Source organism: Callithrix jacchus, chromosome 17 (assembly GCF_049354715.1).
Source record: "Callithrix jacchus isolate 240 chromosome 17, calJac240_pri, whole genome shotgun sequence".
In the NCBI taxonomy this organism is placed as follows: Eukaryota; Metazoa; Chordata; class Mammalia; order Primates; family Cebidae; genus Callithrix; species Callithrix jacchus.
In genome coordinates, this window is record NC_133518.1 from 37753344 (window position 1) to 37771149 (window position 17806).

General features: G+C 46.8%; 1 protein-coding gene and 1 long non-coding RNA gene across 3 annotated transcripts in view; both read right to left on the reverse strand.

Moving 5' to 3' along the window:
• Positions 1–5648, reverse strand: part of LOC103788791 (uncharacterized) — a 75446-nt gene extending 69798 nt beyond the window's left edge. For both annotated transcript variants that reach the window (XR_614809.5, XR_004736127.3), the window contains exon 1: positions 5398–5648. This is a non-coding gene — a long non-coding RNA (uncharacterized LOC103788791). The remainder of the gene's footprint in view (positions 1–5397) is intronic.
• Positions 5649–12295: 6647 nt separating this feature from the next.
• ZIC1 (Zic family zinc finger 1) lies at positions 12296–17279 on the reverse strand. Its single transcript, XM_002807658.7, has 3 exons — positions 15760–17279; positions 14168–14331; positions 12296–13492 (listed from the first exon to the last, which is right to left on the reverse strand). Exons 1-3 carry the CDS (start codon positions 16739–16741, stop codon positions 13295–13297), a joined length of 1344 nt encoding a protein of 447 aa, XP_002807704.3. The 5' UTR covers positions 16742–17279; the 3' UTR covers positions 12296–13294.
• Between the last annotated feature and the right edge of the window lie 527 nt (positions 17280–17806).

Here is a 17806-nt window from a genome sequence, read left to right on the forward strand (position 1 = left end):
CCTGAAGTTCATAAGTGAAAAAGCTAACAGCCAAGGATATGAATTGACTTTACCAGGTCAGAGAGTGAAATCATAACTGAAATATCACCAAAAATCACATAACCCTGATAGAATATTATCTAAATTTTACAAATCACCTATTTGAAGACAAATACACATAATGACATTAAAATTTGACACTTCCATTTAATTATTGGTGTAAATCTGTAAATATTTATTGATTTGAAAACCATAATAATGTTAGCTGACTTTTTAAATCTAGTGGATTTCCTGGGATTTTTCTCAGCCAAAGTGTTATACACGTAGTCTGGAATATATCTTAGACCCATAAACTTCAGCCTGCTGTACCAAAAATAGTGGACTCCTCAAGAAAGATTTATAGTACATGAAAGAAGTGGTATATAAAATAGAAACACATTACTGAAGTTACTGAATGCTGATTAACTGTTGCCTTCAACTCCAAATATTTTTCAATCTTATAAACACGCAATGTTTGAAATTTTAAATAAAAGTCTAAGTATTACAAGCCACAAAAATGGTTAATAAGGTTAAAGAAAAAAAATTGGACCCTGAATTTCTTTCTTGTTTTTATTTACCCCAAATGAGGTTTCTTTTCATTGGTCTTGTGTGCGTGTGTGTGCGTGTGTGTGTGTGCGTGTGTGCGTGTGTGTGTGTATGTGTGTGTGTGTGTGTACGTGTGCGTGTGTGTGTATGTGTGCGTGTGTGTGCGCGTGTGTGTACGTGTGCGTGTGTGTATGTGTGTGCGTGTGTGTGTATGTGTGTGTGCGTGTGTGTGTGTGTGCGTGTGTGTGCATGCGCACGCAGGTATCTCTTTTTTCTAATACTCTTAACACACCAACCCCTGAATGTTTTTATTGATGTATGTTTAAGAAATTTTATACATGTATTAGTGTGACCAATTTAGCTCTCTAAAATTCACCTTCATAAAGATGTAAATACCAAAATAATTATACTTTATATAAGAATGAACTTCCTTTTCACTCATATTTTATAAAATAATTACTGTACATGTCTGAGACATCAATATATATGTGTTAAGTGTTTACTATGTAGTTACCGGTTAAAAATAAATTACTAATTTCAGAATAAAATCATCACCTATGTAATTCTGGATAAAAGTCCATCTACAGTGATAAGAAGTTTCCAAAAGGAAATTAAAATTTAGTTCATTGATTTTCTGTCTGTTAAACACTAAACAATTTGCCTTGTAAAGTACTTTTATGGATATTTTTACCTCCTATAAAATAACTAAAGAGCTTTTTATCCTGACCCTGTAGATACTGACAAATACATTTACATGCATACTTATAGATAATCTTGTATTTTCAAGAGCTGTTATTTACTGACAATATGCAGTGACACATGTGAGTTCTATTTTTGTATACGGGTTCTTCTGGAAGGAGTTTTTAATTCAGTTAATTGTAACGAAATTAGTTATGACAAATTAGGTAATAGTCAAGTCATTGGAATTTGCAGAGCATTGCTTTTACTGATATTAAAATTCTCTATATTTAGGTGGGTTTTAAAGTTTAATTCTAATTTCTCTTTGTTCTTTTTCCAGGAAATCGATTTACTATCACCTGTGGAATTCCGTTATGAATGACATATTTTCCCCCTTTGCAAGGAAAAGCTCAAGAGATAATTCGCTTCACAATGACCCTGCTCTGCCCTGTATTTATTCGGCAATGATCCTCAGAAGGATTTTGAAAATTCATTGGAACTAGAACCAAGAACGAGTGTGTCTGAAGACTTTATTGCTGCCTAAAATTCCATTTTAAGCTACTCATTATAATTCCTTTTAAAACAAAAGAAAAGAAGGAAAGGTGCTTTTGCTGTTACAAATGAAAGGCTGCGTTCTTGTTGCCGAATTGCAGTGTTCATTTCTTTTGGCCCTGTCTTTGTGGGGAGGGGTTCTTGTTGATTCCTTTTTACTTAATAACAACAATAATAATATCAGATATTGGGCTAAGGATCTGACCAAACGGAAGGGGTGATATGGAAAAGATACATCCAGCTTTAGGAAGCAAATACTCCCTCGAGCTGTAATCTACAAGGAAATTGTAGCACTGCGGTTTCCACACGAACAAATATTGGCACTTTCACTAGGAATCCCCCAAACCAAGTGGAAAGTGCGGAGTTCATACCTACAAAAGAGTGGACCCATGGGGCAGACCTGGAGGGAGGAGGGTGAGAAGTTAGTAAGCCTTAAGAAGCCTTAAGAAACCAAATATCTGTTTCTTACTGCATTTTACCTTTACCTTTCCCGCTCCCTCCTCCCAAAAGAAAAAAATATATTTATCAGCTGCCAGCAGACTAGCTTGCGCTTTTCTTTGCAACATTTCGTGCTTGATAATTAATGATGCCCGCGCCTGGCGCCTGTGGCCTGGGCTCGGGTTCCAGCCGCCGGCAGCCCCTGACGTCAGCGGTTGAGCTGCCTGCGTCAGGTCCCCAGCAGTCCCCCGGTGGCCTGGAATGGAGCTCCGGGGGCTTGCGGGGAGGGAGTCCAGGGCAGGGTCGGATAAAATCTCAGAACTGACGAAAGGGGCTTTCCTCGCGCCCGCCAGAAAGTCCTGTCGCAGTTAGAATGGCAGCGTTTGCGGCTCCGGGGTACTCATAGGCGCCCCAGGCTGCGACGACGGAGTCTAGAGGCCCGAACCCAAGTATAGGTTCCTGGGGTGAAACGGGATTGGAAGTTCTAGAATAAAAAGGCCAGGGAGAAACAGGGCAAGTCTATGAACAGTGAGTGCTTCCTTTCCTCCACTCTTATATGGAACATTGTAATACTGTTTTCCACTGACTCCAAAAATGTGAACCTTAAACGAAATAGACCCACCGTTTCTACTTCAACTTGACACAACTTGGAAGTTGGGGCTCCCGGAGAGTTTCTCATCAGTGAGCTGGTACTGGAACCCGCCACTGAGGGAAAATGAACTCGACCTCGCACTTAACCAGTCTTTCCTCTTTTCTTACTCCCCCACCCTCCAACTTTCCCTTCTTTCCCCATTCTTCTCACCTTAGACCAAATTTTACAACCCTCCCACGCTGGGGAGTTATCAAGATTATGGAAGAGTTTGATTTTCCAGTGGGGGCCTTGGCCTCTATCGTCCAGAAAAGTGTCTTCAATCCCCTGCAGTTGCCCAAGTAGTGAGACAGGGGACCCGAGTTTGGGAAGCCATCGGCCCATGCTTGGGACTGAGTCTACACAACTCCGTCTGGAAAAAAATCCTGTAGCTCTCAGGGGCCCTATCCTCTCTGGATTTCTCCAACTTAGGCTGTTGGGTAGTAATTTCTCTTCCCTGGAATCCTCAGAATATCTTTTTTTCATGATAGTGGTTGCCTTTCTCGTTTAACTTTCTAGTTTTTCATCTGCAGCGGGCGAACAGAGGGGGAGTGGTGGCAGAGACTCCCTGAATAAAGATTTGAAACCACAACTGATTTTTGTGCGTTTTCTCTTGGAATAAATTCGGGGCCCAGGAATCGCGCCTGCAAGGCTCGGGCAAAACCCGGCGGCAGAAAACAACACCCAGGTGCGGAAAATTGCCTCTGCCGCTGCGATCCGCTCCCCAGGACCGCAGCTGAAGGAAGTCAGCCATTGGAGGGCTGCGGGGCTCAGAGCTAGAACACAATTTCGCTTCGCCCTCCAGCTTCCACCAGAGAGTGGCTGGGACCTCCGGCAGGAGTGAGTTTCTCCCTTTTCCAATTGAAAGCAATTAGCGGGCTCTGTTACTGGGGGAAAGAGAATAAAAGCATTTTCTGGGGATGCGCTTTTAAAACTTAGCGCTTTAATGACAACTTAAGTAAAAGAACACCTTTCTTGAGCCAGTCAATAAATCCGCGTGAGCCGTCTCACTCTCCAAGCAAGTGGCCTCCCAGTCCTGGCTGCAGCTACTCCTCCAACTCCATCCCCATCTGCAAGGCCGAAACGCTGCAAGTTCAGCCGCACGGCGCCAGGCCAGGGACTTAGTGGCCAGCCTGCCTTCCTTTTCTGAACTCCAAAGTCTGGGGATAAGTGGAACCAAATTAAATCGAGACGCTTCTACTTTCAAAAGCCTTTAAAAACCTGTGACTATGACTATCCCCTTTCCATGTGCCCCACTGTCTGGTGGACATAAATTGTCACACTCTAGTATCTCTAGAGAGTAAAACAGCAACACACACACACCCACCTCAAAAAAATATTGCCATAACTGTGACACTGTCTTCACAGCCTTGACTGGTGTTAGGATTTCGCAGAACGGAATTCATTAAAAGAAGGTGATTAACCTTGTTTTATAAGCATTTCCTCAAAGTGTCAACTTAAAGGATTTTAGGAATTATTCAAAGCAGGTTTCTGTTCTGTTGTTCTGCTTTGTTTGTTGACGTTATTATTATTATTATTATTATTTTAAAGGAGCTAGGAATGTGCCTTTTACTGGGTGTCCTTCGCTGCCCTTTTCAGGCAGCGACCGGGCTGCCTGACACTTGATTAAGCCTCAGGACTTGGAAAGATCATTTCCTCGAACACTAATTTGAGCGAAATCTGGATTGAGAGTGTAGCTTTACACGCCCAGCTCGAATGTCTAATGTATCAAATCCTCGTTAACGAACGGCCTGCTCCATGGCTGTGTCAGCCAAAGGTCAGCCCCTTGCAACAGGGCACTGTGGTTCAAAAGCCCTCTTCCAGCGCCCTACCTCCCCCTCCCACCCAAAAATCCATCTTTCACATTTCAATAATAAAGCGCAAGGAGCTCCAACTAGAAATGCCAAGGTTGTTTTTCTTTTTTTCCCTTGTTTCTTCACATTAGTGACATGTAAACGACGTGACCTAAGGCAACTACTGAAAAATTAAGTTTATTTTTTCCAGTGGGAAGGAAGTGCAGTTAGTGGACAAGGTAATTGTTGAAGCGTCCTCAAGAGGCACGTATATTTGAGAAGCTGTGACTCTTAGAAACCTTAACTTAAAATAGCAATAATAACAATTTCACAGCATTCAAATAGAAACGCCAAGTAAACTTTGTTGGAGACCTTAGTGATTACAAACTGCTTAGGGAAAGGGATAATTCTCCTCCCCCCGCTGTCCCTTTCCTCTTTTAGAGACCAGCAGAAAGCTTATTCTTAAAAGATGGCTTTGGTGTCCATAGGGCCAAGAGGATCCAGAAGAGTGGGCCTGCACTCTTTTCGCTCCCGCCTCTCTGGGGAGCCCTGCGATATCCCTGACGAACCTGGCGTGTTCGGCATAGAAACGTATACACCGCAGCGGCAGAGGCCGAATGGGCGCAGCAGTTTCAAATCTGTCCAACTTCTCGGCGCGCGCCTCAAGCCACGCGCGCGCACCCTTTCTCGGGCCCTGTCCGCTAGTAAGGTGGCGGGGCGGGGTAAGGGAGGAACGCGACTTACCAGGTCTGGGATCTAGATTTCGGGCAAAGTTGGTAGCTGAGAGGCCAGGCAGGCAGAGTCAGTCCTACCGGAGACGGGCAATTTGGGGAGGGCTACGGCGCGAGTGGAGGGAAAGGAAAGCACCAGTGCGGTTTGGGGGTCCCCCTTCCCTTGGTCCATGCCCGCGCTCCCGCGCCACCTCCACATGCTAAGCTCGGCCTGGCTGGGAGAGGACCCAGAGCCCGCCTCGCCTTCCTCCAGAGAAAGTCTCCGGGGCTCCAGGGCTCTGGCGCCGACCCTAGGGACGCCTGGGGGCGGGGGAGGGACGTCCCCACTCTCCAGCCCAGGGAAAGGCAACCGCGTTGCGGGCACGGACGCTGGCTGCCTAGCTGAGCAGCCGGACCAGTCCGCTGAGCTGGGCCGTTGGCTTGCAGACCCTGACCCGCTTCCGCCCTCGCCCCTCCCTTCCCTCAAGCCCCTTGCCAAATGAAAAGGGTTCTTTGGGCCTTGGCCTTTGGGGGGAAACGAGAGAACCCACGCTGGGTTTGAGTTTTCTGTTCAGAGTGAGGCCCACACAGGTCATCGTTAGCTTGAAGTCCGTAGACTCTAGATCGCCCCCTCCCCACAATACTCAAACACAAAGGGACCCAAATTACTAATGGATTTCTTCTGGAGTGGCCCCTGTGGCGGGGGTGGGGGTGTGGAACGAGGGATTCTGCGTCCCTGAGTAGACGCTGGGCGCTCTGGTTTCCGGGACCCTGGGACTGAAGAACTCGAACCCTCATGCTCTGGCCACTTTCCTCCTAGTCACGGGTAGTGGGGATTGAGTGGCTTTTGCCAGGCCTCTGTGGGCCTAGCACTCGGTGGCAGTGGGTGAGGATCGACAAGTCCGGCAAAGAGACCTAGAGCAAACGCTCTTAAGCCATCCTCCCGTTATTGAGCTCGGAGACTCGAGAGTTTGGGTAGGAAGAAAGGCATTGTCCTGGCAGGAACATTTCCAAAGCCTCCCTCTCTGCCTCCTCAGGTTCAATGCTGAAGGCTTGGCGAGTGGTGATTGTCAGGTGAAATGATACTGTGGTCCTCATATTGCAGAACTGGCACAGATGGAGCTGGCCCTGGGATGGACCGCAGTGTGAGCCGGGTACTGACCCAAGGCGTCTCCTGTTCTCAGTGAGGGCAGTGAAAGGGTAGGCTCCAAAAAGCGAGTCTACCTGTTCTGTTGAAAGTAAAAATCTAGAGGATTGGAACCTGTCAGCAATCACTTCTGATGTTAAGGGACCCAGGTTCTGACTAAAACACCCAAAGGCTGTAGATGTCAGTCCATCGGAGGATGGAGTGACCCAGAGACCCTCCCTACTTCTCCCCTTTGTTTACAAGCCTTGGCCACTCCACATAGACAGATTATGCGCTCACTCTGGAAATGTCAGCACACTGGCCATCAAAATACCATGCAGATCCCCAAGGAGGTCACTAGGAGAGGAAAGCAATAATCCAGCGACTGAATCCAGGTGTCCAAACCCTACACTTTCCGGTCTCGAGGCCAGGGCAGTTCCCCCACCAGTCCCCACGGTTCGATTTAACAGGACCATCTCAACTCCAAGACAGGCAAGCTGACTGGTATTATTTGGAAAGGTTCAAGTGGAAACCCTAGAACAGTCGTTTAAGCAAATGATTCCTAGTCTCCTAAATGGGGCGGTGGGAGCTGGGGCAATGCCAGAGAGCACGAGGAACTAGGAGAAAAGAGTGGGAGAGAGAGGCGGAGAGACAAAGGCCGACACCCAAGCTTGGATCTGGGCAAGGGAAGAGGGTAGGGCCCAGGAAAACCCCCGCGCCGCTCCCCGGTCACCTTGAGCTTGAGCTCTGGCTACGGGCAGGCTAAGTGAGTTGAGGGGACGTCTTCGAGGGGCTAGGGATAGGAGAACAGCCGGGACTACAGCTCCGGCTTGGGAGAGAAGAAGGCCTCCTTGGTGGGCCCGGGGTGAAAGGGAAACCCAACGACCCGATGCACTGGGGTGTGGCCGGCTAGGGCTCCAGCACCCCGCAGCCCCCGGCCCCCGGCGAAGGAGAGGCCCTGACTGGCCCGCTCAACTCGCGGTCCCAATGGCAGCAGCCCCAGGCTGCTATAGCCTCTGCTGTCGGCTCCACATTGTGAACTCACTTAAACCAACGAGGTTTGAAAACAAACACGTGCAGCTTCGCCGCCTCACTGTTTTGGGAGCCCAGCCAGCGACTTTCACAGGCCGGAGCCTCTGCGTGGTTCTCTCTACAGCCCGCGAGGGCGGGGGAGTCTCATGCATATTCATCAGCACGTGGAACCCCGGGCCACGGGCCGCGCATGCGCACAGCTCGCCCGGCCCGGCCAGAGCCAGCCGCGGCTACGTGGGAAGCGCCCCGCGGGGCTGCAGGATGGCGAGAGGGTCCCTCCAACGCTGACGACCCAGCCTTCCGGGGAAGGCCCGCTGTTGCACCCCTACAACGACCCCGGAAGACTGTTTCCATGCTTTCGAGAAATCCACCAATGCCAAAATTTTCCTTTACGCACTCGGCCCTACCCCGTTCTTTCTCCACAACTTTCAGTTTTCCTAACCAGAGGCTAGGATTTTCCCGGATGGACAGAAAACGTTTAAAAAAGAATCGAGATGCGAGCTTCTCCCACCGTTTACGTTCCTACTTTCTGTAACTTAATGGCCATTGTTACACAAAGTAAAGATGTAAAATAACAATTTTTTAAAGTTCGCTAAGATCGGACGACTTGGGTTTGCTTGCTCTTGTTGTTTTTAAAGATGCGATTCCAATATGTTTATACTCATGCTCAACAGTTGATTCTTGTGTGTGCTATAGGTGACAGTCACTGTTGAACTTTCACGACCCGTGGATTCTCCTGCATGTGCTTACGAAGATGTCTCACAACCATCAGAGACAGCCAAAGTATTGTGGACAGTTGACACACTGTCAGTCTGTGGCATCTTCACTGCCAAATGATATTTCCACTCTAGATAGCTAAACCCGATTTTTTAAAAACGTACCTTTAGTATATAACATCAATTGGAAACTTCATACTGTTTTAGTTCTTCACTTTAAAAGTGGGTATCAACTTTAGGAACTGATGGCAGATCCCAGTTTCCACAGTGAAAATAGCCCCTGGTTTGGCCTGATGTGTTTCCTCTTGCTAAGGAAGAGACTGTAGCAAACCAGGCTCGCATAGATTTAAAGAGAACATTATCCATATTTTGCACCTATTACATCATTATATTTGCAATAAACTTTGAGGAAAAGGATCAAATGTGACATGTTATAAGAAGTTAACATGTTTTGTATTTCTTGCCCCAAACTAGTGGCTATCATTTTTTTAATTGCTGTATGCATACCCATAATAATCTTACTTTCTATATCTAACTAGTTTGAACGGTACATATTACAGAGGATGGACAGGGTGGTTAAAAAGCTGAAAGAGAGACTACCATAGGTAACTCGTACCTTTAGCGGCTTGATGACACAGATAGGATCATTCTTTCTATTGCCACACTATTTTCAAGAATTCTAAAACAGTTGATATCAACTGTGACTATCTTTATGAAAACATTTCTTCCCCAAATATGAACACATAATTCTAAGGACTGTACTTGATGCTGTAACTAGAGAGGAGGAGATAAATTTGTAATTAGTATTTTAAGTTGGAAAAATGAAAGAAACCTAAGTTGGGAATGTGTAAGAGCTGATGTCTTTATATCTAGTTCACAGTGAAGGGCACAAGTGCCTTTGAGTGTGCCAGACCACATACAGTAACTCCTCATAACGTCATAAACGAAATCCTCTCTTTAAGGCCTAGGGCCTTCTCCAAGTCATTTCCTGAAAAGCAGTATGTTCAGGTAACAACTCCAACAGCACTGACTCACAAGGGGTCCCAGATACTGATTAAATGTTGGCCTCAAAAAGTAAACTTCTTGAAGATTTTTGGGCTGAGTGAGGTACTTGGGGGTGTAATTCTGTGGCCAGCCCTTTAAAAGTTCTGAGAAAACTTCACAATCAACAAATAAAAACATCTAAATGCCAGGTCCATCAGCAAAGAAGGTTAGTGCTATTTTCATTGTCAGCTAAAAAAGAAAAAAGGAAAAGATAAGCAGATGGGGCAATTGAAAGGTTACATCTTTCTTTTGGAGGTGGTTTGCTTTTTAAAGGTTAACTTGAATGCTTGACTTTAAAAAAATCAAAATCATCAGCTGCAAACGCTTTAAGCAGTTGGGGGTAGCTTTTGAAGAAGAAAACAAAGGATCTGAAATGTTTGAAAATTACTTAGCCCCCATATAAATGGTGTTTGTATATTTATATACTTGGTCTATAAATGAACACACACACATACCACAACTCATTTCTCTTCATTTCTCAAATATGATTGCTTATACTCAGGCATTTTCTGTTGGCACAACAGAAACTTTTTAATAACTTGTTAGCTGTTCTAATCATTTAGTAGTATTCAGAATATAACGCAGTTGCAATATGAACCAGGACAGAATTCTGCCTAAGCTACACACAGGAAACGGCCATTTGCAGCATCTTCAGCGCCTGCTAAAGAGAGTCTAACAATATATTTTGCTGTTCACATTCATGTATTTCAAAACCTAATAACCCATGAAGAAAAGTATGAAGAATACATCTCAAGAAGCAGACATTAAAGGTACCAGCAAAATAATAGACTACATTTAAGTTTGAAGCATTATTTTAGGCCACCTACATCATTAATGACTTTTTCTTTGTTATAGGTGTTGGAAAAGAGAATGCACATGAGGGTTGGCTTAAATATTGGCTTCAATGTTGGCTTCTATTATGTTTCTTTGCTGTGCGTGAGATTATTCACAAATGAAAACACACTACTCTTCAAATGTTCTTTTAAAAATTATTTGTCCTTCAAAGTCTAAATAGATATTTGAAATATGAAGTCATTTTGAAGTAAACATTTACACCTAAAATTTGTCTTTAGAATATCCTACTTAAATCACATGTCATAGTGTAATATTTAACCATCAGGTACACAACAAAAATTAGACACATAATTCCAAATTTCAAGTAAAACTCTATTCAGGAATAGAAATATTTAAAGAAATATGAAATCATCATTTATTATCGTCTTAAATGCACCAGCAAATTTACAAAATTACTATTATCATGTTTACCATTATCACAATCATAATGGCTTATCAGACAACCTGATCTCAATAAAAGTGGGAAGGATTATTAATTTTGGTGTTATCTTTTCTAGAGAGAGGAGGCATCTTTATTCCTCTATCTATTTTTAACTATTGGACCTAATGTCTGGAGTCACTTCAAATGCAACACTGTTAATCAATTTCAAACTTCCAAACCAATTGGGGCTGGCTTTTGGTTTGCAAATTTTTGGAGGAAGCAGCAATTCCTGCTTAGGTATTCAACTTTCATAAATCTCACTAAACCTTGCAAGGTGGCGCTCTTTTCATGAAAAGCCAATATTATTGTTATAATCAGAGTAACAATTTTTAAAAAGTTAAACACCACCCTCCCCAGTGTTTGATATGCAATAGTAAGTGCAGCAAATTCCTTCCTCAGCAAATAAGACTGTTGACTAAGAGTGACAAATATAAATAGCAAGAGATGAAAAGATAAGTCAACAAAGGATTCTTAAAGATAAGTGAACATTTTTGTCTTGTAGTTGGCCAATGGTATAATCTGAAACATTAATTTCACTTTAAAATAAATGTATCTTAAGGGGTTCTCATACTTTGTGGGTTTTTTTCTCTTGCTTTCTTTCTCAGAGTCAAATATGGCCTGTGGCTTCCTGAACACATATAGTATAATAAAGAATCAGGTCCACGGTCCTCCTTCCCCAGTGAGGTCAGTTTCTGCTGTCTGCTCTGTACCTGTACACCCTAGCAGCTACAGTCAAGGGCCTGATTTGTGATCTTCGGCTACGTAGTCTGCCTAATGGGGCGATCATGCAAGCTACAACCAGAGACAAAGAAGCCTGCGTTCCTACCAGCGCAGCTAACTTCATGGAAGCAGCGTAGCTTGCAAATCTATCAAACTAAACTGCAAGAAAGACAATCTGATTTAGAGAAAAGGCGTCTGCCACAGTCATTAAGCACAAGTAATTTAGATTTTTTATATTGTCTGCTCATTTACAAATTTACTGTATCAAAGCCAACCAATGGAACGAATTTCTTAAGTAAATGAGAAATAAATAAAAGAGATAGAAAGATAATCAAATTACTTAAAATAATTCTCTTCCCTAGATGTATTTTTGAAAGAACTAATAACAGTGGCAAAATCATAGGAATAATAACATATCATAGGAAGTAATTAATTTAAATTAGCATCATGTTTGAAGAATATAAGTGAAATGCTTTATGGACATTTACTTTTGTACAAAGAAGGAAGGCCTGGAAAAGCATGCATCGACATTCTGAAAATTAGTTATGGTCATAAATGGTTTAATTGAAGACAGCAATTTAAAATATGATATTGTAAATCTGCAACTTGGTTTCAGCCCGGGGAATTTAATCTAGGGGGCAGCGGAACCCTCCACTGAAAGTTCATTTGCAACGTTACAGAGCGAGCCCCTGAGCTTCTGACAATTCGTCTACATTAATATTGATGTCGCCTGTGCAATCTATTTCTGTTATTTTTATGGTTGTTATTCTACATCTGCAAAGGTCATTTAAATTATACTGCGGCCGAAAATTTGTTTCATAAATTTTGATATAAATACTAATTACACTCTCTCGGAGAGCCAGCAGGGTAGCGTTCATTTATCATGTTTATACGACCTGCAATGACAGAACGGGAAGAAGGCAAGCGAGACTGGAGAGCTTTTCCGGAGACCCTTTAAGACTGGCAGAAGAGGCAGCAGGTTGCTGGTGGGTGAAGAAGAAATTCCTACCACAATCACTGAGATTTAAGAATCTTTAATAAGGTACGAAAGGTTACCAAACAGTTCTGGAAACTAAAGTGTACATACGAGTTCTTCTAGCCATAAATATTGAAGAGCTGTAACATGGATAAACCGGCCCTTTACATGCGGATAAATATGGAAACTAGGAATTATATACATTATGTGGTTGTATCTTTTGCCAAAAGCAACGGACAGTTATAGTTTATATCTTTTTTTAATATCACTTTACATAAACGAATGGAACAGTTTGACACGCAGATCCAGGCTCGTACTATACGAATTCTTGACAGGACGTGAAACAACATTTTACTGCACTAAAGTACTCAGACTTTGGGACGAAATGTTTGCACTTTATACAAAAAAAGCACATTAATACCAATAATATTCGGTTAGGTCGACGTGGAGACTGTAATCGTACAAAGTAATTCACATTTTGGTACACATTTACTAGAACATTCTTGCCATTCAGTACAAACAGTTGGCTTTCGGCCGCCCACCCCTCCCCCTCCCCCACCCACCCTGCCCCTCCCCCCTCCCCCAATGCAAAGACCACAACGCCACAATCCCACCCACCCTCTCCAACCGAGATATAACTATTTACAGAATTCAACAGTACAGTTTTAAGCTAATAATTCTGTATTTACAAGAGCACAAAGAAAAAAAAACCGAAGCCCCAGAGAGCCCGTTCCGATCCGACAAGAAACTGGCGCTCGGGGTTGGCGGCATTTGGTCAGGCGGCCTCCTCCCCCTCGACCCCCTACCGCACCTTGGGTACCGAGACTTTGCCAAAAAAAGAAAAATTCTGAAAGCGAAAGGAAATTTTTAAAAGATTGATGCTTCCTCTCTTACTCGTCCTGGGTCTATTGACAGAATTTTAAAAAAGGATTGCGGGGTCTGTGGGGCTGTTTCGATTCGCACGGTTCTTTCAGTAATGTTGTGTATATGTGTGTGATCAGTCTCTTAAATAGGGTTTTGTTCGGTGTTTTGTTTCTGATTTTAAACGTACCATTCGTTAAAATTGGAAGAGAGTGCGCTGTGGCCAGCTGTGTGGTGGACCGCGGAGGAGGAGGGCGATAAGGAGCTGGTGGTCGGGTTGTCTGTGGAGGGAGACACGATGGTGGGAGGCGTGGAGGACTCGTAGCCTGAGCTGGCGGCCGGCGAAGGCTGCGAGCCCTGCGAGGAGGATTCGTGGACCTGCAGGAATAAAGTCGCGTTTTTACGAACATAAAGAGCCAGTGCGGCGGCTGCCTTGAGGGGCCAAGGCCGCGAGTGCCAGTCCTCCTAGACCCCTTGGAACCCGACCTCAAATGCAATCGAGACCAGATCAGAGGAACTTGGGGCTTGGCTCCCCTGCACTGGCCTGCAGACGACCTGCTTCTGGGAAAGTCAGCGCCCCCAAGACTCACAAAAGAAAAATAGGTCTGGGAAGAGGGAGGCTGGATTTGAGGCCAGAGACTGCACTTTCCTTCCCCGAATTTCGTTCGCCCACATTTAGGTGAGCCAGAGCTCACGCCTGGGCGCAGGAGTCCAACTCTACAGTCCCACGGGGCCAGGAGCAAGGGCCTCAGTTTTCGCAGAGTCGACCCCTGCAAAAGCCCTAGCTCTGGGCCAAATTCAGTGGCGGCCTTTGCTCGTACTCGCCTCTTTTAACTTTTATTATGAAACCATTCATTTAAAAGCCTCAGGCACTCCCATCCGCTTTTCCAAGTCCCGCCCTACCCCCTCGGCCCAGCTCCACATAGTGGAGCCTCTGCCTTCCGGTTTCCTCTGCCTCCCGCCACCGCCTGGCTGCCACTGGCGGCCGGACCCCCGGCCGAGAGCCGAGTCAGCTCCTGACTCAAAGGCGGGCAGCGAGAGAGCGGCGATTACCTTCATGTGTTTACGTAGCGAACTGGGGTGCGTGTAGGACTTGTCGCACATCTTGCAAAGATAGGGCTTGTCGCTCGTGTGCACGTGCATGTGCTTCTTGCGGTCACTGCTGTTAGCGAAGCGCCGGTCACAGCCCTCAAACTCGCACTTGAAGGGCTTCTCCCCTAGTGCGAAGGGAGAATGAGAGGGGTCTAATTAGAAAAAATTCCGCGGCCGTTTTTCAAAAACTAAACAAATGGAAAAATAAAATAAAACAAAAAGCCAGCAGCCCAGTATTAGCACTTTGCAAGCTTAAAAACCCGGAACGTCAACAAATTCATATATCTGAAGCGGAATTATAAATATCTTAACTCTATTTTGATTTCTAATACAATTAGATCTACATTTTTTTAGGTTTAAAAAAATTAGGAGGAGGAGTCGGTTTTTAGCATCAGGGTCTGGAAAGTCGTGTTAATCAGAGCTATACACACGATTTCAGATTACTTCTACCTGGCCCCCGGTTTTTAGTTTTCACGTTTGAGGCTTATTCTCCTGCCCTATTGCTTTTCTCTCCTCCTCCTGCCCCCTCCCCGAGGCTCCGCAACCCCTCATCGCCTCCTCCAACCCACCCCACTCCCTACAGACAATCACATTTTATGGCAGAATCTGTGGGGGAGAGAACTCAACGCCGCCAATTCTTCCCTGACTCGGCGTTAAACCCAAAGTCCCAAGCACGGTCCTCAGACCTCACCCGGATAAATCAGAATAAGAAAGGAGACCCATTCCCTGCTTCGTGGGCGCAAGGGGCCCAGAATGTCTTGCCTGATACCAGACTACAACCCTGAGCTCACTGGAACTTTTTTTAAAAAAAAAAACTGTTCCAGACCTGTGTCTTGATTGTTTTTAAAGGCCAAAGCTGGGGACCTGGTGTTTCGAAAACCACCCTCATGGAGTCTAATAAACAAAAAGGTCTTCCTCGCTTTGCTTGGACTTTCTCCACCCCTAAAGCCCACGCTTAAAACCAGTCACTACTAAAATTGAACTCTTCAAATGTGCATAAAGCTTCAAAAGCTTCCTTAATCCCAAATTATTTCCTTTCCCCCTTCTGTCTCAACTATTTCTGTCTCTATTTTGATTTTTCTACACCCCCTAATACGCTCGCCTCAATTTCCTCAGCTCTTTCCTTAGGCAAAGTCCTCAATGAAGTACCTGGAGAGAGATGTTAGCAGCAAGCAAGCGTTTAGATTTGTCTGCAGCCTGAGCAGCTGGCGCCTCCGCGGCTGCCCGGAGCCAGCCACTTTCCCCGGCTTCGAAAGCACCAAGGACTCCGCCAAAACAGGTTTGGCTTCCTGTTCTCCGGAACTTTTTTGTTCCTCATTTTAAAAATCTATATCACCAGATCCTTCTTGTCCGCCCTCTGTTTTATTTATTTATTTATTTTTCATAATTTCAATCTCCAAACTAAAAATCAGCGCACAGTTTCCCTGCCTGCCTGCCGGAACCCGACGCCCGGATCCCACCGAGGCTCATCTGTGAGACCTGGCCGCTGACTTTCGGATTTTGGGTCCCAGGCCCAAGTGGAATGGGTAGGGGTCCTACAGCGGTTTCCGTACCTGTGTGCGTCCTTTTGTGGATCTTTAAGTTCTCGGAGCGCGCGAAGACCTTGCCACAGCCAGGGAAGGGGCAGGGGAAGGGCTTCTCGCCCGTGTGCACGCGGATGTGGTTAACCAGTTTGTATTTAGCTTTGAAGGGCTTGCCCTCGCGCGGACACTCCTCCCAAAAGCAGATGTGGTTACTCTGCTCCGGGCCACCTACGTGCTCCACGGTGACGTGCGTGACTAGCTCGTGCATGGTGCTGAAAGTTTTGTTGCACGACTTTTTGGGGTTGGCCAGCTGCTCGGGCTCGATCCACTTGCAGATGAGCTCTTGCTTGATGGGTTGGCGCATATAGCGGAAGAAGGCGCCGGCGCCGTGATGCGCGGCCATGTTCACGTTCATGGGCCCGTAGCCGTGCAGCTGCGGTGCAGCATAGTGCTCGGAACGCGGGCTGGTCACCTGGCCGTACTGCTCGGGTCGTGGGTACATGTCCCCCGAGAAGCCGAGCCTCATCTGCCCGTTAACCACGTTAGGCGACGCGTGGCCGGCAGCCTGCTCGTGAAGCCCAGGGAAGAGGAGGTGGCCCGCGGCGTCCGTGTGGCCGTGTGGGCCCCCGAAGCCCCCGGCCGATGCAGCGAAGAGGCTGTGCTGTGCGCTGGCTGCCGCCGCCGCGTCGCCAAAACCCCGGTTGCGGAACAGAAAGTCCCGCGTGGAGTTGAAGGCTGCGCTGGAATAGGAGCCGACGTGGCCGGGGTGATGGTGATGGCCCAGGGCCGCAGCTGCCGCGTAGCCCGGCGCCTGCGACGTGAAGGCCGTCTGGCCGGCCGAAGCCAGCTCATGGGAACTGGGGTTGAGCTTGAAGGCGCCCATGCCGTCGGCGAACGGGTTGATGCCCAGGCCCACGTCTCGCTCGGCCACGTCGCCCGCGGAGTGGTGGCGGGACGCGCCAAAGGTGGTCACGCCGATCGCTGGGTACTGGGGGCCGGCGTCCAGGAGCATCGTGGCTGCTCGGGGCGAGCCCCGGCCTCCCCCGCCCCCCCCACCCTCGCCAGCCGAAGAGGGAAAATCGGGAGGAGGAGGAGGAGGAGGAGGAACGAGAGGAGGAGGAAGAGGAGGAAGAAGAGGAGGAGGGAGGGGCAGTCGACCCACCTCGCGAAGTCCTAGCCTGCAGGCAACGGCGCGCGCCGGGGCGCTGGCCCGGCCAAACGCAAAGTAGCCGGACCGCTGCGGGCCGCGAGTAAGGCAGGCTCTAGCGCCCGCCACGCAGACCCTGCCTGCCCGGCTCGCACTTTCTCGCCGCTCAGTCTCTGCCGAGAGGGCCGCGTGTCAAGGCTGCCCGGGGAAAGGCATGGAGCATCTCAGCCCCCCAAAAAAACTTCCTCCTGGATTTGTAGCATAGAGGAATGTGAGCGCCAGAGCCGTAGTTGCTTCGCCCTCTCCGCCTCGCGCCGCGCGCCCTTTCTCAATTCTCCACTAGCCCCTCGCCCTTTCTTTTCTCTCTATCTCCTTTCTCTCAGGCTCGCCTCCTTGCTCCTTCACTCTCCTTTTTTCCCTCTCTGCTTTTTGCAAAAAAAAAAAAAAAAAAAAAAAAAAAAAGTGGGTGGGGGGGAGAAGAAAGAAAGAAAAAGCCAAAGAAAAGGCGCAAATCATGCACAATATTGTCTTTTGCGGTTTATCTTCCTGGGGAGAAACTTTCACCTCCTCAGCCGGGCGGTGAGCGCGAGACTGATAGCAGCAATCATTCCTGCAGATAAATGAATTGAAAGGACGACACCGTCCCCCCCTTGATGAATGGGAGCAGGGGGAGGTGTCACGTGCTGCGGACGCTGGCGCCCATTGGTGCGCCAGCACTCCCCCCGCCTGCAGCCGTCGCGCCAACGGAGGGCGCGCCGAGGCGTCGAGCGCAGCTCATTGGCCCGCCCGCCTCATCAATCCCAGGTATTGTAAAGCGCTTGACATCCCCTTTTGACAAACCAGGACTGCCAGGAGAAGCAACTTTTTTTTTAGCCAAATTTTTTTCCTCTTCTCACGGATTTTTTTTTCTTTTTCTTTTTCTTTTTTTTT